The 22,078-nt window shown below is 40.8% G+C and overlaps 3 protein-coding genes and 1 long non-coding RNA gene across 6 annotated transcripts; 1 reads left to right on the plus strand and 3 right to left on the minus strand.

Annotated features, from left to right (window-relative positions):
• Positions 1–568: 568 nt before the first annotated feature.
• Positions 569–8,673, minus strand: rpn2 (ribophorin II). Its single transcript, XM_037102280.1, has 17 exons — positions 8,546–8,673; positions 8,014–8,207; positions 7,762–7,857; positions 7,272–7,447; positions 7,083–7,158; positions 6,793–6,927; positions 6,531–6,707; positions 6,323–6,441; positions 5,480–5,585; positions 5,275–5,366; positions 5,065–5,179; positions 4,690–4,884; positions 4,487–4,573; positions 4,229–4,324; positions 3,646–3,721; positions 2,342–2,471; positions 569–1,249 (listed from the first exon to the last, which is right to left on the minus strand). The coding sequence occupies exons 1-17, from the start codon at positions 8,556–8,558 to the stop codon at positions 1,234–1,236; spliced, it is 1,899 nt and encodes a 632-aa protein (XP_036958175.1). The 5' UTR covers positions 8,559–8,673; the 3' UTR covers positions 569–1,233.
• Positions 8,674–9,090: 417 nt separating this feature from the next.
• Positions 9,091–16,046, minus strand: mybl2b (v-myb avian myeloblastosis viral oncogene homolog-like 2b). Of its 2 annotated transcripts, none has more exons than XM_037100805.1 (15): positions 15,734–16,046; positions 15,205–15,301; positions 15,018–15,089; positions 14,817–14,909; positions 14,504–14,724; positions 14,282–14,414; positions 14,136–14,198; positions 13,473–13,691; positions 13,108–13,377; positions 12,887–13,029; positions 12,500–12,599; positions 12,258–12,368; positions 10,654–10,770; positions 10,431–10,562; positions 9,091–10,319 (listed from the first exon to the last, which is right to left on the minus strand). In XM_037100805.1, the coding sequence occupies exons 1-15, from the start codon at positions 15,751–15,753 to the stop codon at positions 10,191–10,193; spliced, it is 1,920 nt and encodes a 639-aa protein (XP_036956700.1). In that variant the 5' UTR covers positions 15,754–16,046; the 3' UTR covers positions 9,091–10,190. The 2 variants fall into 2 exon arrangements, with proteins under 2 accessions (XP_036956700.1, XP_036956701.1); XM_037100806.1 differs by having other exon boundaries at positions 14,136–14,195; positions 15,734–16,043.
• A 301-nt stretch (positions 16,047–16,347) lies between these two features.
• On the plus strand, positions 16,348–17,444 carry LOC119020977. The gene is made up of 3 exons (XR_005075454.1): positions 16,348–16,509; positions 16,605–17,250; positions 17,346–17,444. It is a non-coding gene; the product is annotated as an uncharacterized LOC119020977 (long non-coding RNA).
• Positions 17,393–21,814, minus strand: ift52 (intraflagellar transport 52 homolog (Chlamydomonas)). Of its 2 annotated transcripts, none has more exons than XM_037100809.1 (14): positions 21,682–21,814; positions 21,111–21,278; positions 20,898–20,985; positions 20,582–20,711; positions 20,383–20,458; positions 20,113–20,184; positions 19,904–20,030; positions 19,736–19,819; positions 19,551–19,619; positions 18,745–18,899; positions 18,575–18,662; positions 18,231–18,339; positions 17,783–17,928; positions 17,393–17,702 (listed from the first exon to the last, which is right to left on the minus strand). In XM_037100809.1, the coding sequence occupies exons 2-14, from the start codon at positions 21,227–21,229 to the stop codon at positions 17,661–17,663; spliced, it is 1,305 nt and encodes a 434-aa protein (XP_036956704.1). In that variant the 5' UTR covers positions 21,230–21,278; positions 21,682–21,814; the 3' UTR covers positions 17,393–17,660. The 2 variants fall into 2 exon arrangements, with proteins under 2 accessions (XP_036956704.1, XP_036956702.1); XM_037100807.1 differs by having other exon boundaries at positions 21,554–21,717.
• Between the last annotated feature and the right edge of the window lie 264 nt (positions 21,815–22,078).

A 22,078-nucleotide genomic window follows, 5' to 3' on the forward strand; every position in this document is an offset into this window, starting at 1 on the left:
GAAGAGTGACTCTTGGCGTAGTAAGTCAGTCACTTAAGTAAAACTTTGATCTGGCATCATTTTCTTGTAACAGGATGAGTTCATCCTAAAATGAAAATCTCCACCTCCATGATGATGGAAAGTCAAGTGAAGTTTCATAGGACATGAAACATTTCAGGTGCGTCAAAGCAAAACAGTGGGGACTTGTTCCTAAACAACTGTAAAAAAACAAAGAAAAAAAACAGGAAAAATGGCTCCATACAGCTCGCCCCGCATTATTGACTTTAAGACATAATAAAGTCATTCCACCCTTCTGTATGGCAAAATCACAGTAGCTGCCAAGAGATAAAAGCTTTAGCAAACACCCCATCTAAAGCTTGTGCTTAAGCTCGATTGCTGGTTGAGGATGTGAATGCAACTTTTTAAATCTGTTTGGGATCTCGCATCTGCTCATTAATCTCCCCAACTTTCCACCGAACCCACAATGTTTCAATCCCCTCAAAAGAAAGTTTAAGGTAGTAAGTGCATATTATCTTAGAATAACATCACTGCTCCTGTTTTTATAAGCTACCAAAGAAAGACAAGAAACTTTTAATTCACCTCAGATACTTTATTTCCTCTCCTTCTTTACAAAAACATTGTATTCTCAAATTGCCCATATTTCATTATTAACATTTTTTTTCTGGGGGGGGGGTCTTAACTTTGTATCAAATAGGAGACTACCACTTCTCCCACACATCTGATGTACCAAAGACACAAACACACTGGCATAGTAAGTAATGATCAAAGAATCAGTGCTACTGCCAATGATTTTCATCAGCTGACACATGTTGACTTACAGCTTCTGTTCTGAGGTGAAATGGGCACTGAGCAACAACAGAGAGGAATGTACAAAAAAAAAGAAAATCCACAAATGAACGGAAAAAAAAAATCAATCAAGAGACCACATAAAAATCCCAGCTCACTTAGAAAACACTGGCATGTTGGACAACAAGAAAAAAAAAATCTCACAGGAAGATGAAGTGCAATGATCAGTAGCTGTACAGCCCTCAGTAGGTGAGCGTTTGTCCTCAGAGACACTGTGATGTCTCCATTTCTTCCATTTGGCAACACAGACAAACTGCATGTTTAAACTGTTTAATGGGTTCTTGAACTGCCACGCCGTGTGTTTAAAGTCTGATTTGATGCTTTGTTGAATGACTCCTTGGAAACAAAAATGAGCTTTGTCAGTGTCTTCTTTTAATATTCCCGTCCTTATTTTTTCTCAATTCTGTGAAACAGAGAGAAAAAAACAAAACAAAAAACCATCAGTTAAAACACACAGGAGTATGTATTCAACAGCTTATCTTTCTCAAAGCACACACAAGGTTGATCATGCATTTAAATGCACTCCCTTCAAGAACAAACAGAATGTATTGTGGCAAGAACACGGGGGAACTCTCATGACTAATGGCTCACATCTGGATGATGCACACCTTGACTCATGAACACAAAACATGTCAGTCAAACAGACCACAGCGGAGGGTTTGTTGAAGTGATGGTGTGGATATGGCTGTAGTGGTCATGGGTGAGATGAGTGAGAGGCAAACTAGGGGGAGGGCGGCAAGTAAATGTGAACACTCTGGAGTTAGAATGAGTGAGCACCACACAGCCATGCACGCTGCCAGCCATAATGGAGATGCATTCTCTGAGGATGCCCTTACTTCAGCCTTGAAGCACGACCGACTCATTTGTTACAAATGGGGGGGGCTTTATCGTAGGCTCCTATACTTTGCCAACCTACTACTTTGCTCTGCGGCAATCCTGAAAAGGAGCAAAGAGACAGCGAGGGGTGGATAGAGGGGTTAAAGAGACACAGCTGCAAGGAGACAGACTAGCTGGAAAAGAAGGAAAATAAAGACCTTACTGGAAAATCTTACTGCGAAATCATTAATTGCAATAATCTATGTGCTTAAAAGGGTTGAGGGTCTTAAGAACAGGAAGTAAAAGTGAACAATTCTAGAGTGACGTCAGGAGTCGGTGACACATGCTGCAAATTGCTCCCTCTGGCCCTTTGAGGGCTCTACATATTGATAGTGAAGAAATTGCCCACTCAGATCATCACTCTGACGGATCTTGCTGCCACGCTTCTCTCCTGATCCAAGTACACGCTAGCTCTCCTCCTGCCACTCAAGTCAGCCTCCCGGGACCAACTGAGGAGCTACTGATAGGGAATAGCCACTTTTCCTCAGGTTTAAGGCAAAGAACTACCAAGAGGCCCCAAAGATCCTGTATCCTCGTCGTCTAAAAAGGGCTAGGCTTTCTCTCTGGGATGAAGGACTCTCTAGAAATCATTTGTGCCGGGCACCATTGGGAGACGTACCTCTTCACTGCTTTCTGGGCCAGCATGCGGTTCCCAGCGAGGAAAGTTACGCCGCCAATAATTGCCAGGTACTTCAGAGTCTGGAACATGTTCAGGTGGGTCCAGTAGACATACATCAGACCCAGAATGGCTGAAATGAAACAACCTAGTTAATGCACCAATAATAGTTTTATAATTACACTGCAGCCCTCTGTATCATATCGTGAGGCGCCTCCCACAACAACAATGAAATATAACATCCCTAGTGACAGTGAGTGCGGTGCTCTAATTTTCATTTTATTTATTTTTTTATTGTACATATTCAATAATGCATCAATACATACTTTGAAGACAGGATGATGTTTTCAAGAATACATTACTAACCCTTTTAATATACTCTTTTCAATCATATTCACAGCTAATGTATGGCCCAAAGACACCACAAACAAAACAAGTCTGTATGGTTAAAGCTAATTGGATCGTGATGTTCGTAAAGACAGAAAGTTAGCAGATGACTCATTTTCAGGGCACATGTTCAAAATCAGTAAGCTCAAGGGACGTCTTGGAAAATCTTAAACTACAAGAGTTATTAAATACATACAGACTGTACTTCTGACTTATTTTATGCCCACATCTACGGATACGAAGAGAGAAAGACCTCCTCCTCTCTCTCTCTCAAATCAAGTGAGGCCTGACCTGTGATGAAACTGTCTGATACATAAACCAAGACTCTGTTACTACACTGCCCATTTCTCACTATGCTTTCAGAAACATATTGTAGCATACATTTTATACTTTAATTTGACCTTCAGTTTATAACTCCCTTTCTTCCTTTGACTACAGTGTATTTACAGCTGGCAATGCAGTCTTCATAGCTAATAAAATAACTATTTGTGGAATCAAATTTTAACCATTCTTGTTTGAAATGATTTCTGAGATTACATTTCTTATTTATATTGAATTGAACTGGATTCCCTTCTGAATAATTTCACTTATTAGACTCTTAGACTACTTGAATACAGTCAATGAAACAGCACGTTTTTAACTACATTCTGACAGTAACTAGACTGTGATGTTCAAAACTGAGAACATTTGGGAAATGTTTGTGGTTTGGGGATATCTCATAAGATTTTATGGGTGGAAGTTCATGAATAATGCATAGCTGAAATGAGTTATAATTAATCATGATAATGCCCAATGTCACACACTGTAATTACTGCAATTCAAGTATCATCTTGAACAACAGCAGGTGAATAGCAGATGAAGACGCTGTAAAATAATCACATCTGCAGAAAAAAAAAATCATATCAAAGATAGGGACTCACCTGCATGTCCTACATGGAACAGAATGGTGCTGGGAGAGAAGCTGAAGTTGGAAATGTTGGCGCCGAGTTTAAACCACTACAGACGAGAGGGAGAATAAAAGACAATGTGATTTGGATCCTCTGCAAGAGCTGCAAACAAAAGGGCTGACAAATTGTTTACCACCAAGCACACAATGCTCTGATCCACCGCAACAATAACTATTACTCAGCACTGCAAATGGCAGGGAAAAAAATACACTGCAGCTTTTGTGATTTCAAATTAAAAAAATAATTAAAACAAACATTATATTCATGCAGTACTGGAGCCTCATTCACTGTGTACGAACGCTTCCTACTGAAGAGCTTTTCTGGGAGAAAAAAAATGGACCACTGTGCTTACAACTATGATAACAAAGATGAATGCTCGATTAAAAAAGCTTTTCGGTATTGATGGAAGTAGCTTTGTTATTAGGTGCGCCTTTAAATAACAGTAATGGTTTGTAGATCATTTCCATAAATAAGTTGCTCAACATTTGAATTGATGGCAAAACAAAAAAAAAACAGAGCAAAACAGGAAACATTGTGCACAAGTTTGCAATATTACCAAGATGAGCAGAAGCAGGAACGGAGACAGGATGAGTGCAGTGAAGGTGTTGGAAACCACCGTGGGAGGCTTCTTCTCTGGTTCCCTAAACAAGTGCTGCAGAGATAAGAGGAGAGGTTAAACTGCTGGACTCATAAAGAATACGTCATTCTGATAGATATAAAGACTAACTGGAAAATAATAAACACGAATATTCTGATATAAAGATGGAGATAATCTGAAAGAAATGAGGAGGAATAAGGAGAACACGAGTATTACCTGGATCTCTGGTTTGGGTACGTAAAGAGTCTTGGGCTGGATGGTAGCCGGTGCCTCCTCATCCACAAACTTCAAAATCACATCAGCCTTTTAAAAGAATACAACTCAATGTTAGAGCCTAATATCAACTACTGACTGGCTAAGCACTCGTTACATGAGTAAATGATCCTCATTACTGCAATCAAGGCTGAAGAGACACTTACCACATTCCACAAGATGGGATTCTCCAGGGTAGCGTCCCCAACAATGAGGTAGAGGGAATAGGTACCAGAGATGGAGTCAAACTCGGATTTCCGCTCTGCTGTGTCCAACTCAAACTTGTACAGATTCTTGCTGTCGGGTTCAGCCACAAACACGACCTCTTGGCCAGTTTTCTGGTTGTGCAGTCTTACAAAAGTCTGTGACAGACAAAATGTACATATGTCAATCTTAAACAGGATTTGAAGCTTTGACACTTCTGAAGCTGCTTCTGGCAAACAAAATATAAATCTAATGCTATGTGGTCACAAAAGTGATAATGAAACAGCCATAAGATTTTTTCAAATTTTGCTCCTTCATGTCCCACCCTCATTACACACCTGGTGTGGGGTCAGCTCCACTCCAGTGTTGACATCAACCAGCTGGAAGGACATAGCAAAGTTCTGGTGGCTGTCTGCTGTGAAGGAGCTCTTGGCTTTGGAAGGATAGTCCACCCTGGATCATTCAGAAGACAAGAGCATCCAGTATACTATTATCAAGATACTAAGGTAAAGAAAGAAGGGTTTCACTTATAAGACGTATCTCCTAACCTGCTGGTCTTTGTGCCGATGCTCTGATCCTTATCGACCACAGAGAGGTCCATGTTAGTGACAGCCACCTCAGTGGACACCTTCACTTTAAGCTACAGGTGGACAGAAGCAACACATAAAGTTACATCAATGCAAATCCATAAACAAAGAGTGACAAACCACATTCAAATTGACTGGCAACCTAGGACACCAAACACCACCTCACCTCAACATGATTGGCAACCAGCCTGCTATCTCCGGTCACTGCAACAGTGAACTGGTAGTATCCACTGGCTGGCTGGTTGGACATGAAGTTCAGTTCAAAGACGCCACTGAAAATTAGGAAAAAAAGTAAGCGCATATCCTATCACAACTTGGAAGTACTGACAAATGTTGCCGAAAACACTTAAAAACCGATTGACATAAGTTATTATAGGAGATACAACCATCAAAGAAACGTAATGTGCTAAGCTAAACATAATCTAATTTGATTGACGATTTGCCTAATATTATTGTATCAACATTCAGTGATTTACCGAAATGTCATGTGTATATTTTTTTCTGCTTTTAGAATCTCAATCTCAAGACTATGCCCTCAATTCCCCAACTTAACATAATTTGCTATACACAGAATGTAATGTTATTTCTAAAAAACAGAGCCTCAAATAACATTTCTTTTTGGAACTTCAAATGCTGAGCTCAGTTGGACCAAAAACCACCATGTCATTTTTATACGCAAAGAAAAATATCTTTGGCATCACTCTTTCCAGCGGGAGCTCAGTAATTAATGTTAGTTCTTCATGGTTCACTCATGCAACTTGATTGGATGCTGTTTGATTGGGTCCGAGGAATTTAGCGCCAACATCCTAAGACTGAATTAGTTGAATGAGCAAATTAAGTGATTCGTGCCACTCTAACTAAACAAAGCTGCAGCCTGTGTGAAGTTATGAATCACTGGTGTTAAAAGTCAAGCTGCAACTCTATTTTGATTTTGTCATGTTGAGTGACCAAAGTAAACATCTGTGGTAACCAATGTGAAGCTAACACTTATCACTCTAATGATACTTACTCATTAAGTGTGAATGGTGCCTGGCTGAGAATGATGCTCTTGGAGGCCACAGCGTATGCAGATTCCACCAGCACGTTGGCTGAGGCCAAAGGTTGAGACATGACATCAGTGACAAGGAGCTGTGCAAGAGACAGAGAAACAGGGTCACTATCAGGTGATTAAAAACCATGCAGAGGACTCTAGCTGGATTGAGTAGCAGTATCTGCACCTGCAGGGTTGGCTGGCTGTGGGACACTGTGGCCGGGCCCTGAGCACTAACAACGACCGGCACATGGAAGCGGTTGCTGGAGAGAGCAGCGGCAGCACTCGCAACACTGAAGGCCTCAGCCAGAGAGTCCCAGGATTTCTTGCTGAAGATTGAGTTCACCAGCTGGATGACCTGGTCCTGTTGGGGAAGAACATTGTCCATCAGTTTCAGAGGAAAAATAACACCAACGCTTGAAAAACAGCTGACAGTCTAAAGATCATACCTCCTTCAGAGGGGGCTCCATGTCCACGTGATCTGACAGGGAATAAGCAGCAGTCACAAACATGGCAGTCACCTCAAGTCCCTCTTCAAACTGGAGGTAGATGCCACCAAGATCATCCAAACGAGCGGTCAAGTCCTGAAAGAAAAGTAGCACAAATTTAAAAAAAAAAATAGGCTGATCTTGATTAGGTTAAAAACAGAAGGCAGTGGTTCATAAGGAAGGTTCCAGTCAGTCTCTGTGAGTCAAAGGATAGTGACACAGCACCACCTGGTGGTAACTAAAGAGCTCACCTCAATTTCCTCGAGAATTCCTCCCAGCTCTGCCTGCTGGGACAGGCGGGCTGCTGTTTGCAGAGCTAAAGTGATACTGTCCAAAGAGAATACACATTTATTGTTATTCGCTCCCAATTTGCACAATCACTGCAGGTTCTTACACACATAATTCTACCGCTGTCCTTAACCAATGTAACTAAAACTTACGCCATAACATTGTCCTCTTTATTGATGCGAGCTGTCAAAGCGCCAACAACTTCCTGGGAAGCCAGAGGAAGCCCCAGAGAGCCAATTGCGCTCACCGCCCGATTAATCTGTGTCATGGTGGAGTCTTCACTGACTGCTGCCAGGAGGATGTCCCGGGTTTCGTTGGACACAGGGATCTATGAAGTGAACAGAATCGCAAATCAATATTTTGGTTCTAAGTGGCTCACAGTACAGTACAGCCAAGTCCATATTGTCATATCAAAGTTCAGGTCAAACTAATTATCATAAATATAGTTATTTTGCTTTTATAAAATCAGGGATGGGGTGGTTTTAACATATTTATGGTGAAGCAATTACACAGACTTCAAGCAAAATTATTTTTTCTGAGAATAAGGTAACATTTTTCTTCTACGTTGCCCAACACAGCTGCACACTTATACACTCCATTGGGACAAATAAAAGCATCATAGCCACAACAGTATCTTCATACCTCACATCCTGAGATGGCCTGACTGATCTCGGCAGCAAAGAAGAGAGAGTCAACACTAGTGGGGTCAAGCTGAGATTTTACGAACTGGCATACTCCCTGGAAAAAAAAAAAAAAACATATTTAAGAACACTGAGCAACAACACATCATGTGACATGTATTATTTAGATATCTGAATGTGTGTGACCAAATGTATATTTCGAGAACCCTCTCGTCTTGTAATTACTAACAGCATAATTTAGCGATTTCCTTACGTCTTGATCGGGAACAGTTGCTCCCAGCTTGGTCAGACCAACAACAGAGTAGTATGCAGACTCCAGGTCGGTGAATTGTTGGCTCAGGAGGTTCTGCAGTCGGGACACATCAGACAGGGAGAGGTAGTGCGCCGGTGTGAGCGCCTGAGCTCCAGCAAGAGCCAGGCTGACGAGAAGGAACAACCCGAGCAACCCTGCGGACACAGTTACACAAGTTAACCTGCGGGCCAGTCGAAAGGAGTATTTATCTTTAAACACCGAAGAGAGGAAACTACAAAATAATTTTATAATCCACCACCTCTTCTCACGATATCAATTCATTCATTGACACAACGCTCGCTCGTTCATTGCAGGTTAAGCTAACGAGGCGAGCTAGCTAACGTGAGAAGGAAGCAACTCACTTCACGCGCCGTGAGCCATTTATCCACTAATTATGAAACCAGCATCTCCTTAACGGCATACAAAACGTAAATTGCACGAAGAACATTCATTTCTAATATCATATCTGAAATTTAAGAAGTAATTCACTTACTAGACCGGTCCATGTCTTGCAGTCTAATGCAGCGTCACCAAAACCGACGAGTGCTTCCGGTGTCTCAGAGAGCGAGCTGTCATCACAAGTGTAATATCCGGTTGCACATTTTACATTTCAAAATAAAAGCAATATCTGAAGTACACGTTGGCAGAATTGCAGGCTTTGTACCATAAAACAATAATTATAATCATGATTTCATGAGTATTGTATTACCAGTGTATCACCACATTTGTAATGTTAATAAATAGGCTACGGGTATTTATAATCCAAACGAAGTAGAACTTTTAAAATTATTTATGTTTTAAATAATCATTCAAGCAATTACTTTATATTTATAATCATTTACTAATTGAGCCAATTAAATATGTAACTATATCTATTTTTAAGCATTTCAAACACTCCACTACACATAAGGCCCATATCTATGTTTATATATTGTGACATGTATAAGAATCCTGATAAAGGGTTCTGAATTTAATTGAAGCTGATATTTATGATAATCCCAAGTAAATTACAGGCATCCAAGAAATGACAAAACAATCTTCCATCTTGAAGTATTTTATTGTCCTTTGACTTGTTTCCAGGCACGAAAACAGCAGGGAAACGGACAATCAACCTGAAACAACTCTAACCATTTGCTAAAATGTAATGTGAAACTGTACACTATTCTGTACCACAGACCTGTTTTGATATTTAGTGGAACTGTTTGAGACATTAATCCAGGTTGAACCCTGTTATAAAACCACAACTAGCCAACTGTTCAATGAAAGGTTTGATGTGTAGTACAGTATAACGCTGCCTTGCATTCACACCATGAAGAAAATGTATATTGGCCATATTATAGGCTTTTTTAAATTACAATTCTTAACAAAAGATAAAGTAAAAACATACAACACTAAATATTTACAAACAGTGCCAAATAACATAATACTGTTGCCATCAACATTGGTACGCCTTCAATGCCTCCATTATGTTTGAACAACTTGGATACAACATAAAACCTTCCCAAGTATATACATCACTTTGTTGTATTTCAGTAAGCAGTGAGTCAAATTGATGGATTATTTGTGTTCTTAGATTTCCAGATGTCTAACTTAACTCACGTGATGCCCTCCTTTGCTGTATTGAGATTTATACTATAAATCTATACACACATGTTAAACAGACAAGGCTAGCATGACATTTTCAACATTGATCTCTTGTCCGAATTTACTCCATATTCACATATTATACAACGGAGCTTTAGGTATGGAGGTGCAACCTGAGTGTTTGTACTATTCAAATTTTTAAAAACAGTTACATTACAGACACATTACGCAATGTAAAACCTTGTCTTTTCAGTGATAGCAAACGTATATAGCCGTGATTTTTCAATTGTACATTCATTCTTCTATTCAACATGTTTAAATGACAACAATACAATGAACTGTGATGAATTAATATTCTTAAACCTGGAAATAGGCCTCTGGAGTGAGACTTAATCTAAAAGCTCCATTCTCTCACAGTATTGATAGCTTGATTGCTAATGACTTTGTGCTAATCCTACGCATGTCATGTTCTCCCCATCACAAAATTATGACAGCAAAAAGTAAGGGGAAAAAAACAGCAATATTAAGTTGTGTATTTTTAACATGTTGAAGTCTCAGGACAGAATCAGAGCCCGGTTGGTAGCGTGGGGTTTTAGTGAGCGCAGGTAGCGTCGTGCTCTCTCCGTCATTATGAGCTGGTCTTTAGTCTGTCCGCAGACAATCGTCTCCCATTCTTTAGACATCTGAAGATCAGAAAAAAATCATCAGAGCAGAATTAAACCAAAGTAAAGAAGTCATGTTAAAATACTTTTTCACTGATGAAAGAATTTATTCCATTAAAAGCTGGAACTTACTGGAGTGGGAGCCATTGCATTGGGAAATATGGCACTGTCACTTGGCCCCAAAAGGAAGCCCTGATCCAGAATATTTTCATGCTGCTTACTGCAAAATGAGGAAGAGCTGAGAGGAACTAACACGGACTCCTCCTGTGGCCAAAAAAGGAGACGAGAAACTGTTAAGATGCTGATGTTAAATCTAGGGACATTCTAACAACTTAAATGTTTGCACATTATTTACCTTGATGCTGGGTTTGACTTCAGTTTTGAGGGACTTGCGTCTGGATTTAGGCATCACCTGGCAGTCCATGACATCCAAGGCCAATGATTTACGCACTTTCTTCATAGGAGGTCGATGCTAGGAATAAAAATAGATAAATACAGCAAAAACAGTAAGTTCAGGTAATAAGCAGGTGCAGGTTTCATCTAGATTTTAGCGTGGAAGCTAAAATAAATTGGTTCAAAGCATTCTTGAATTGCAGCTGTGGCAGAAGATGAGAAATATCTGCTTTGGGAAAGTAAGTGTATGGGGGATTTCACACTCCTGTGCAGCCATCTGCTGACACACAGTGGACCACTGTCTTTGTAATGCAAAGCTCCTAGGTGTGAATGTGTGCATGTGATCACTGTAGAGCTGAAAAACAGCAAATACTCACTGCCCCAAGCAGTCAAACGACCACCACTTCTACACTAAAATTAGCATGTATGCATAGGATCTTTTTTTTAATGCATGTAAACCCATTTATAATCTGCAATTAACTCCGTTCACACTGCCAATGAACGAGTTTGCCCTTCTGTTTTTTAAAACTGTGAACAGTAGAAAGCAGCGAATCATATACTTCATCAGAATATATCCAGAAGCCATTAAACTTAATCGCTAATAATCTGAATTAGATTCATCATTTTTCCCAGGAGCTGATAACTGTAGTTGATAAGGAGTGAGACATCTTGCTTCTTTCTGATCTATGTCGAGAGTTGCACATGAATTGGTTACTTTTTGAAATGTCTTTAACCGCAGTCCCACTGTTCACACTCGGGTGTCATCCTTACATTACAACAGCTGCAGGGTTAATCGGGCCAGGAGTAAAATTTGCATTCCCATTGCGCACAAAAGCCAAACGCTGGCGAGTGTAAGTGGGTTTTTGGCCAGAATTAAAGGGGAACGAGGTTCACCTTCAACAATCTACAGTGTTAGTTTACATACATACACAGAAGAGTTGCAACAGGTACTTGATCACAAACAAACATTTGAGGACACTTTTCCAGCTCTTGCTTATTTTGCAGAAGTCGTCTAGCTTATACCATACACTAAATTTACACTGGGCTTAAACTGGGCTACCGTTTACTTTAACAGCGGGCTGAACTCAGACTTCACATCTAAGCTAGCGGCTGTTACATTAGCTTCTGCAACTCAATAGACTGGATCATGATGTTTGTTTACAGTTTCCTCAGTGTAGGAATCCCCTGCATCACAAATTAGCTTAAATACTATTTCACTATCTTCATCACATTATTTCAAATTGTACACATCTAATTCATCTAAAATACACGTTTAATGCTTTCATATCTCATTTATAACAGAACTTTCACTAACATGGGGCTAGAGAGCTAATTTAGAGGTCTAATTTCAGGGGTCTTACTGAAAAACTGTTGTTCCAAAAGTTTTTATATTCAGTAAGAATGAAGTACATCAGTGCTTGTTTTCTGAATAAGCTTATTTCTCAAATGAGGTTTTGTTATGTTGTCTTATGTCTGATGATGGATAAAAATGTTATGGTATACCTTTAACAGTGAATTAAATACGTTTTAATAAGTGTTAAATTATGAAGGTTGACTCGTAGTTACCATCGTTTTGCGTCTCTGCTCAGGTGGAGTCGTGCGCACAACAACCAAGTCAATCCCAGCGTCTCTTAGGATGACCTCGTTTATGTCGTCTTCAAGATTTGGAGTCTGGGGCTGACATCACACACACACACACACACACACACACAAACACACACACACACATTACATTGTAGTGTTAATGAAGTGTTGATAAAAAGATAGACTGAGCTCAGAACATTTCAATGACTGTCACAGATGCTCACCAGAGGCTGCAGAGGACCGTACTTCTCCATGGCATTTTTAAACGGCGTCGGAGTCCGTGGGGTTGTGCAGAGATCGGATTTGTGGTTGGGTGTGACAAATCTACATGAAAACAATGCACAGAGGTTCAAAGTCAAATTCAAATCCAGCATTGATTAAGGAACCTGCATCTTTAATCTTATCATATCAGGCTTACCTTTTTCTCATTTGCAAGAAACTAATGTTCGTAATCTTAAACTGACCTGATCGTTGCTAATAAATAAAGAGTGAGAGGATATAAATTTGATAATAAACTTGATGGTCTTAATGAATACACGTAGACTGCTGATCAGAAACTGGATCCTAAATGGAACCATCTATGAACATATCACTAGTTTTAGATCACTTACGCTGAGTTTTCCTTCTGAGTGAGCGGCGTCTTGTCGCGTTGTAGCGGTGTGGTAACAATGGCTTTCTGGCTGCATACTGGTGTTGACGTGAGGGATGGGTTCTCCAGGTCATGAGTGTCCTGCTTGGTCCACATGTTGAGGAACTGGAACAACACACTGCGGTTAGTGGAGTGTCTAAAATGACGTTGCCCTGGTCTATGCGACAGCATCATATTACTTACCTGAGATGGAGAAAAAGGCAAGATTTTGACAGGAGTGCTCTTGGGAGTCATGGAGTTGCCATCGGGAGACAAGGCGATGCGTCTCCTGCTTCTGTGGTTCAGTATGGAGGGCGGAGTGACCCCTCCAGGGGAGATCGGGATAAGTTCCCCCTTGCTGCCTTTGCTCAACTCCTGCAAGGTACTGCCCTCCAGACGGAACTGGTGGCGCTCTGGGCTCGGACTTTCCTCTGGCAGGTCAAAGGCTGCTAGGTTGCACCAACCTTCAAGGTCCTGATAGAAAAAGACATTTTGTCAAGAGGTTGCGGACACACATGATTACGCAGATTTAAATTATAAGCCATGTGTTGGTTACCGAGGACACTTACCCCATCCACCAAGTCCAGCACCTCCTTCAGTGCTGGGCCATTAGGGGAGAGAAAGCCTGAGCTGTCCACCACCCAGCTGGAGCAGCTCATGTCTCCTGAGGTTGAGTCTGTTTCAGTCTTTGGGCTTAAACTCTCCTTTGGAGAGGACTCAGCCTTTGATGGTCCTGCTTCACTGGCTCGGATTTTAACAGGGGCAGAGGCCAATGCTTCCTGTAGCGCCTGGAAACAGTGGACAACTATGACAATACTGACATTTAAAACGTAATTACTGCAGTGTAATACAGATAATCTTTTGAGCAGATTCAATACATCACAATATCTAGTAAAGTGCACAAAATGTACTTATGCATTGGATTATGGGGTCCGTTTCCCTGAATTTGACATGAACTGAGATGAGAACAATGAGTACAAAAGTGCCTAGAGCTTAATGCCTCTTTAACACGCTGACTACAACTTGTCAGGGGATTCTGTTTAGAGCGCCTGCACGTATCAATAATAATATCAACATCTGACAATAATCATATAGCAAGGGGAAGCAATACAGTGTACAATGTGCCATATCATCATTTAACCGACCCCTAAAAACAGTTCCAGCGAGACTGGATTATTCAAAGCTACCCTATATTTAATTGTGACACATTTCCAACCTGACTGGATGCTTACTGAGGGATGTGTTTTCTGCTCTGGCTCTTGGTCTGCTCCATCTTGAGAGCAACTGGCCACCTGCTGGATCAGAAAACAGATTGTTTTCAATACTGCTCACACACTGCATCCATTTCAGAAGAGAACATCATGGAAAGACAGCCCACCTGCACATCTTTATTAACACGGGCCAACAGCTCTTCAAGCTCATTTGGCCTAAAGACCTCTCCAGCATAGAAGCCCATCTCCAACTTGCGTTTGATGGTGGAATTCCAGTGATTCTTCACTGCATTATCCGTCCTGTGAATAAACATGACAACATTTTCAGTCATTTCCACACACAGAAATCCAAGTCAGCCATGTCAAAGGCATCGATGGACAGTATTTACCTTCCAGGGAGCAGCTTGGCGATCTCAGCCCAGCGGTTTCCGAGCAGACGGTGGGCCTTGTAGATGATGAGGTCCTCCTCCGCCGTCCAAGATGACTTCTTCACGTTGGGATTGAGGTGGTTGTGCCAGCGCTCTCTACACTGCTTCCCCAATCTACCCTTCAGATGTTTGGCTACCAATGCCCATTGTTTGTTGCCATAGAGATTCACAAGTTCTATAACCTGAGGAATGAGGGGGATGCACCTGAATTACAACTCATTCTGAATATATTATTCTGTTAAAGCCCTTCACCATTAGCTAACAGGTCACCTACCTTCTCATCCTCTTCTTTTGTCCAAGGACCTTTAACCAGTTCTGGATCCAAGACCTTATACCAACGGTGCTGACACTGGTGCTCACTGTGACTCTGAACAAAATAAAACAAATGCACCAAGATTCAAACACTGAGTGGGGATTACTGGTGACATTACCTGGAGGTGGATGCCTTCAGGCTTACTATGAAGACCAGACTCACCGGCACATAGCTGGCAATATATTTCCAGTCATTGGGTCCCACTTTCTGAACCAGCGCTTTGAGCTTGTCATCCTGTGAACACAAAAGCATGCATGTTTATGTCTGCTGTCTGCCTCTGCAGCCATTGTCACAGGGTGAGAATAGCTGAGACAATATGCAAATCGCTGGGACAAGTCCTGGCAATCACCTCCTCTTGTGTCCATTTCACCTTCACTTTCCCACCGTCCCTGTGCTCTGCCACATCAGAGTCAGTGTCCTGATGCATGGCCTCCTCTCCATCCTCGCTGAGAAACAATACAGCTGTGGTGAGCTGACAGTGGAAGCAGAAACTAGCTTCTCACCCCCGCCCTGGTGGTGGGGCGAGGGAAACTTGACTAACAGGTTAACTTCTAAGCGGCAATCTCACATCTATAAACTATTGTTTGCCAGAATAAGAAGGTCCGTCCACAGTTTGACATGTTTACTCGGTCGCTGTGATTGTCTGGCCTTAAATCAAATGCCGAAGCCTGTTTATCCAGTTTCCCCGAAAAGGGCGGCACAGACGAGGGTCCGTGAAGTAGTCATGGGAAGTTAGAGGCCGAAATACAAACTTTTCCCCATAGCAAACTGTATGCCATCGGCACCGTATTCTTGAATACTGACGTTTAATTCGTCTGTGATAAAATAATTACTGTTAACGCTACTAATAACTCAGATAATACAGATTCACATCTTACCCGCGCGGCCACCAAGACATTTCCCTCTGTTTCTGTTGTTTACGGTCAGACGGTGATTTGTCCTGCTGCTGTTGTACGTCATGTGCATGTATATTCGGTATTACACGGTTGTATTCCACAGGCTTATGGTCTTAATGACGCGGTCGGTGGTGGTGATGGAGGCTCGGAGCTGTTGTGTAGAGCGGTCGGGTTTGTAACCAGCTGGAGCGGAGCGCCCGGGTTATCCGCGCTCCTGGATTTCTATCTCGCGCCCTTCTCTATCGTAGAAACTGGATGGTGACGTAGATGCGCATTAGATGTGCGCGCAGGGTCAAGGGGCTGCGTTGAAAACTTCCGGTGGGAGCTTCAAAATAAAATCTAAGCTAAGAAACGCTTTAACAAAGATGTTCAATCAGCAAACTTAGGGTAATACAATAAATAATACAATCCTGTGCAATACCATACATACAGTATATTGTCATGTAACCCCCCCCCCCATTTATTTTCTCCAAACTTTATAAGAAAAAAACATTTCAAAAACATAATAACTAAACATCAATTTAAAAAACATATCGAAAAAATTGTAAAAAAAAAAAAAAAAAAATGGAGATTGACCATAAATTAAATGTCTGCACCTTCCAAGCTGTATGCTACCCCACCTCCTCCACACTGATGACCTACTCACCTTCCAGCTGGGTCAATTAACAAGCAGCTTCAACAGCTTAAAACCCCACCTGGAGCTCAGCAGACACACAGTGGTCCAGAGCAAACAATGGAGAAAGTTTTTGTCATTAAAGGTAAGAATATGGGTTTTCTTCTTGAGATTGATTTATGACTTTAAGTCTGATTATATGAGCTGATTGTAAGTGGCATCTAAAATGTATCTCCCTAGATATGAGAAGCTTTGAGTGTTCATCTCCATCGGAGCTTGACAGAAAGTTTTTTGAGGAGCAGAGTTGGCTGTCTGCTCTGTCCGTGGAACAACTGTCCACATCAAGAATATCAAATGACGCAGTGGCTGATGGATCTGATGCCAGGCTGTCTGTCCTGGCTTCCTTCTGCCTGTCCTCAGATGTTAGTTCTCCCTCTCAGGCCTATTCAATGAGCAGCTTCAATGCTCAAGACACTGACAACTGTCACCTGGCTGTGCCTTTACAAGGAATGGCTTCTACTCCCCAAGTGCTCCTTCAAAAGCACAAAGGGCCTACATTTTTTGACCAGCCGAACAATGATCTCACTGCTTCTCAAATGTCATGGGACGTGTCTTTGATTAAACCAGAGAGCAACAGCCCCAAACCCTTCATGGAGTCGAGTGTTGTGGAGCAAACATGGAGTCCTAAACCACAGACTTCACAGCATTCACGTGCTGAAGTTTCTCCCTGATGTGGCCAAGAATGTCCTTCTACCACCCTTATCATGGATAATTCACAGGTTTGGCAGGCAGAAGGGTGGAATATGACCGGTACATGACTGCCTCTGCACTCACCATGCATCAAGCACAAAGGATTTTAGTTAAAACACTGGATTTACATGTGACTGTAAGGAGCTCAGTATAGCTGTCTAGTTTGATAATCCATTCTTTTGCTCTTGCAAAAACTGCTAAACCATGTTCTATCTCCATTTTGTTTTACAGGATCCATGTGTGAGAATTAATGCAAAGAACACGACACCATAATTTTTTTTTGTTTTTATAAAAGATTTTAATATTTAAATAAAGGTATGTGACTTCTCAGGTGTATTACATTTTCTTTCAAAGATGAAATGCATTGAAAAGATGTATAAAAAGGTATCTTATGTACAGTTTCTAATCACTGCAGTACCAAGTTTATGGATCATAGGCCACAACTGTAACAGTCTAACAAATTTTACTTAAGAATACACACCTGCTTAGTATTTGTACAGTATATTGAAAGAACAGAGTTGAGAGTCAAATGTATTGTGAATCCATTCACATTGGTGTAAATCGTGCCTCTGTGTCCATATCATGCTCCTGTAAGAGGGAAAATGCATTTTAGAAGAGGCCAACAATGCATAATAAACTCAGCTGTCAGAGTTTTAAGGGTGTCTCACCTGATTGAGTTTCTTGAACTCTACAACTTGGAAGAAAATGTGTTCCATGATGTGCTTCGCATCCCTCTGATCTTTATCTAACTTTGGAGTAACTCCCAGGATTTCACCACATTTCCGCACGTAGAATTCTAGATCATCGTCCGTACCTGTGAATGTAACCAGGTTTTTAAAAAATCGATCATACCACCCAGAAGAGCCTTTCAGAAATTTTAGTTTATTCTTGCATACCTGACAATGCACATCACATGTTCCAGGTTTGTGTTTGCCAATGAAGCTACATACTGATAAGATTCTACTTGGGAAGAAAATATGTCTACATAATCTTCATCTTCCCAAACTGAAAATAGTTTTTGAACATCGCCCTGCCCCTGAAAGAGTTTGCCAAAAATAATTGATAAAGTGCTGACACGGCCTAAACTGGTTTGGCTAAGTGAAGTACAGAACCTACATTTATTGGTGAGCTGTGCCAGGCGCACTTTCTCAGAAGAGAACGTTTCATCTAGATCGAACAGGTCCAGCATTGGTGGAGGCAAATCACTTAAGGCTGGTGGAAAGACCTAAAAGACAAGATTTTGGGTATAAGCTTGTGAGGCTGTGAACAAAATGTTTGTTCCCATAATGTCTTGGCTGAATATTACCCCAAATCCTAGGCAAACGGGTCTAATCAGTTTGTCATTCAGTAGCCATGACATTATGCAATAAACATTTACTTTATAAAGCAAAATGGTCTCTATTGCCAGATTAAGTATGACAAAACAATGGCTGGGACAGAAATGCACGACTGAAACTTACAGCAGGTTGAAGCTGAGGCAGAGGCGTCTCAAACTGTGGCGTGATCAGCTGAAGTGGCTCGTCTTTGACATTAAGTTGCTTGTAAGCACTGCAGAAAAAAGTAAATAGTTTTAGCAATTAAGTAATACAGAGGAGTAAAACACTTAGATGACACATTTTTGCATTCTCACCTAATGACTTGGGGTAAAGTGTCAGTTGACAAATTGAACAAAGACATGTCAAAGAGAGAGGTGAAGTCCTTGGGGTTTTCATCACCTTCTTGTAAGCACACTCTGAGCTGCTCTGACAAACACCCTGTGTCTGGCAACATGGTGTAATCAGTGATCTAGGACAGAAGGACAGGGTAAGAGCTGCAAAGATTAGCAGATGGAAAGAAAATCGATCCACAGCTGATAATTGTATCATCACTTAAGAAAGCAAAAATGTCAAACCTTTGCTGTTTCTAGCTTTTTACATTTAATGAATGTATGGATTTGCTGCTTTTCTGTGATTTATGAAAGTAAATGAAGCGTCTTTAGGATTGTTGATTTGACAAAGAAACAATTTGAAAAATAGTTTGGGCTTTGGAAACTTATCGATGGAAAAAAATTGCTTTCATAAGTTACCAAAGTTTCGACATGGGTCTTGTTCTTAAGAGTATTGTTGAGACATTGAAAATCCATAGGATGATTGTCAAAGCCTTGTAATCATATTGAAAAGAAATTCCATTGAGGCTATGGACAAAAGACTATTTATTTATTTATTTATTTCAATTTTTTTAACTTTAACGGCACATCTCCAAGTTAGGTGTCCATTCTTCCAGTACATCTTCCTATGTGCATTCTACACAATTTATTTTAAACTACTTGTGGAAACAATCTGCAGATTAATTGATGATGAAATAAATGTCGAGTTCCAGCCCTAGACAAGATGGATATCAGATAATGTAACAGACGATATAAATGACAATATGATCATGTCAAGTGTATTTCCTCACCTCTGGGTCTTCAGCATCAATCTGATTCAGCTGAATATTGTCAGTCATGAGCCACTGGAGCACAACATCCTGGAATGAAAAGTAACGACAGGCTGCTGTACACAAAAACTGACACTTAACAAATTCCATTGGACAGAGTATTCTCCTACCCGGCTGATTTGAATTTAAATGTCAGTTTGACTCACCATGATTTTACTGTTCTCCTCCTTGTCTATGTATTGGTCACTGAACATGTGGCAGGAACCCAACACTGCCAGTTTGCCAGCCTCCTTCATAGGACATAAAGGACATTAATTAACATCATAAGGATTTCATGGCCTGTGATTGAGCTTAAAGTACACTGTGCTTCTGACCTTTCCTTGATGGAAGGCCAGGACAGGCCTGTTGAGGGGGAAGCAGACTGAGCCAGTTGAAAGCACAGCCACAGCAGGCTTAATCACACTCAGTGTGGCACCATACGGGTACACAAATGTGAGAGCCCTGCACAAAAAAAGACAGAAAAGCTTGTTTTTCTTCAAACCGTCTCAAAATGGAAATGCAGTACTTAAAGCTGATATCTTACTGTGCATTGTTTCCAACATTTTCATCTTCAATGATTCCTGTGACCACTTTCCCGGCAGCCCGACTGATCTCTCTAAACAAGGAAAAGGGTAGACGATTGTGACTTTCACGTGCATCCGGTTACAATCTGATTCATTCAAGGGAAATACATTTATAACAACTAAAATACATATACTGTAGATAGGCTACAAATAGTAAGGGCCTGATTTTTTATACAGTATATAATTTCTGTGTTTGTGTGACTTAAATAATACATATTGTCAAGACAAACCTGTTCAGTACACCATTGGATACAAGTGCCTCTTTGGGATGGAAGTATTTGTAATACACATTCCTCACAACAGCATCTATGGCAGTGATGAGGACAAAGAAAAAAAAACAATTCAATACAGCTGTCAGAAAATACAGAACAATACATACTTTAACTGTGGATGAAGTCAATTGTCATTTCAACAAACTCCAATATGCACCATTGTTGACCATTATTCCAAACTCCTCCAGGAGAAAGTTGATATTGGTGTCATATTTCATTTCTCCTCCTTCACCGAGCATGACCAGGACGTTTCCTCCTCCATCCAGGTACTGCTTCAGTACCTCCAGCTGAAACAAAATGAGACAAATGTGTTTGTGTGAAAACCTGAAGCAGCACAGTAAACGCTAATTTGGACGTTCACAATAATCTCACATTCCAAGAACAGTTATACAGACATCAAACATATCTAAGCATGGTTTTTAACATTTGATTTTAACTGAAAATGTTCAACTTTTTTCCCTCTGATACATCACCTCCGATGCTGTGAACTTCTCCCTTGGACCTGCAGTTATCCACAACTTGACACCCTTCAGCCTATCCAGAGCCAGCTCTTCCTTCATACTAAGGAAGACAGCATTTACTCAGCAACTGGGTGGTTTTCTCGAAATTACAGCAAATCTATGGAACTTGTATTGGTTAAATTCAGGACAAGTAGCTAGCCTGAAGACACCAGAAAAGGGTCTTACCTTTGGATTTTCCATTGAGCTCGTAGCCTTTTCTGCATGGATTTGTACCCATTGTTTGTAGTAAACAGTTCTCTTTTCGAAAAATTGAAGACGACAGTGTTGTGCTGTTCCTTCTCCATTCTTTCATTTGCAGCTCACCAAGGTTGACTCTGATTTTCAGCCATACACCTACAAACAGGTTGTAACTTCAAGTCAGACCCCCGTGAAATGTCCATAAAATATCACTGTCTTCGCCAGCTTTGTCCCTTGTTAGCAGGGTGTTTCGGTGATTCGCCGACTAAAATTAACATTCCACTGAATTATTCGGCAATGCTACAATGCAGACAATGTAACGTTAGCATTTTAACTATTTCTAACAAGACAACTAAATGAACTGGTTGATGTTTAGCTAATATTGCTGTTACCTAGCAATGCAGCTAATGGCTAACATTAGGCATCCTTACCTTACGTTAAAGTTCGATGCGTACCATCAACGTTTTTCTATTCTACTTATTTCGTTAAAAGGAAAGCTACGGTAACTGTTAGCCTATGACATCAATGTCCAGCTGTAACTTTGTTATTTTGCACTTACAGGTTAAAGTTAGCCAATGTGCTTAGCTAGCAGTGATGCATGATGGGTGAAAAGTGGTAACCAAGGGCGCTAACCCCATAACAACCAAGTGCAGCTGTGTGGGAAAATAAGTAAGGGATGGGTGTAGATATCGATTCGCGTAAGGATTGTAATTACGATCTTCTACTCTCAAAAGAGTCCCAAATACCAAAACTCTATATTTTTAATGATGTTAGACCTATTAAAATAACTGTATGTCGACGAAACGAAAAGGGCGGAACTCAACCGCGAGGTCACAGTGCTGCACCCGGACAGAATACGGTGTGCACATACGTGAGTCTGTTTGTAGTTAACTAAGAAAGGCACGCCATTGAACTCAATTTGGATGTTGTGACTTGATAGTTAGTACTGCAAGACA

The sequence above is a fragment of the Acanthopagrus latus genome, chromosome 6 (genome assembly GCF_904848185.1).
Source record: "Acanthopagrus latus isolate v.2019 chromosome 6, fAcaLat1.1, whole genome shotgun sequence".
NCBI lineage: Eukaryota > Metazoa > Chordata > Actinopteri > Spariformes > Sparidae > Acanthopagrus > Acanthopagrus latus.

Excerpts from the sequence above, each read along its gene's own strand:
- mybl2b (XM_037100805.1), bottom strand. The coding sequence starts at position 15,753 with ATGTCTTGGTGGCCGCGCGG. Across the intron at positions 14,415-14,503 it reads GCCAAGCTGCTCCCTGGAAG|GACGGATAATGCAGTGAAGA; the intron begins GTAAATACTGTC and ends GTTTATTCACAG. Across the intron at positions 13,030-13,107 it reads TGCCTTTTTCTCCATCTCAG|TTCCTCAACATGTGGACCAA; the intron begins GTAAGTAATATG and ends GTGTTGTTCCAG.
- ift52 (XM_037100809.1), bottom strand. The coding sequence starts at position 21,229 with ATGGAGAAGGAACAGCACAACACTGTCGTCTTCAATTTTTCGAAAAGA. Across the intron at positions 20,459-20,581 it reads TGGAATAATGGTCAACAATG|ATGCTGTTGTGAGGAATGTG; the intron begins GTGCATATTGGA and ends TCACTGCCATAG. Across the intron at positions 19,820-19,903 it reads TGGCCTTCCATCAAGGAAAG|GAGGCTGGCAAACTGGCAGT; the intron begins GTCAGAAGCACA and ends TGTCCTATGAAG.
- rpn2 (XM_037102280.1), bottom strand. Across the intron at positions 7,159-7,271 it reads AAAGAGGACAATGTTATGGC|TATCACTTTAGCTCTGCAAA; the intron begins GTAAGTTTTAGT and ends CTCTTTGGACAG. Across the intron at positions 3,722-4,228 it reads TCCTGCTTCTGCTCATCTTG|TGGTTTAAACTCGGCGCCAA; the intron begins GTAATATTGCAA and ends TCTCGTCTGTAG.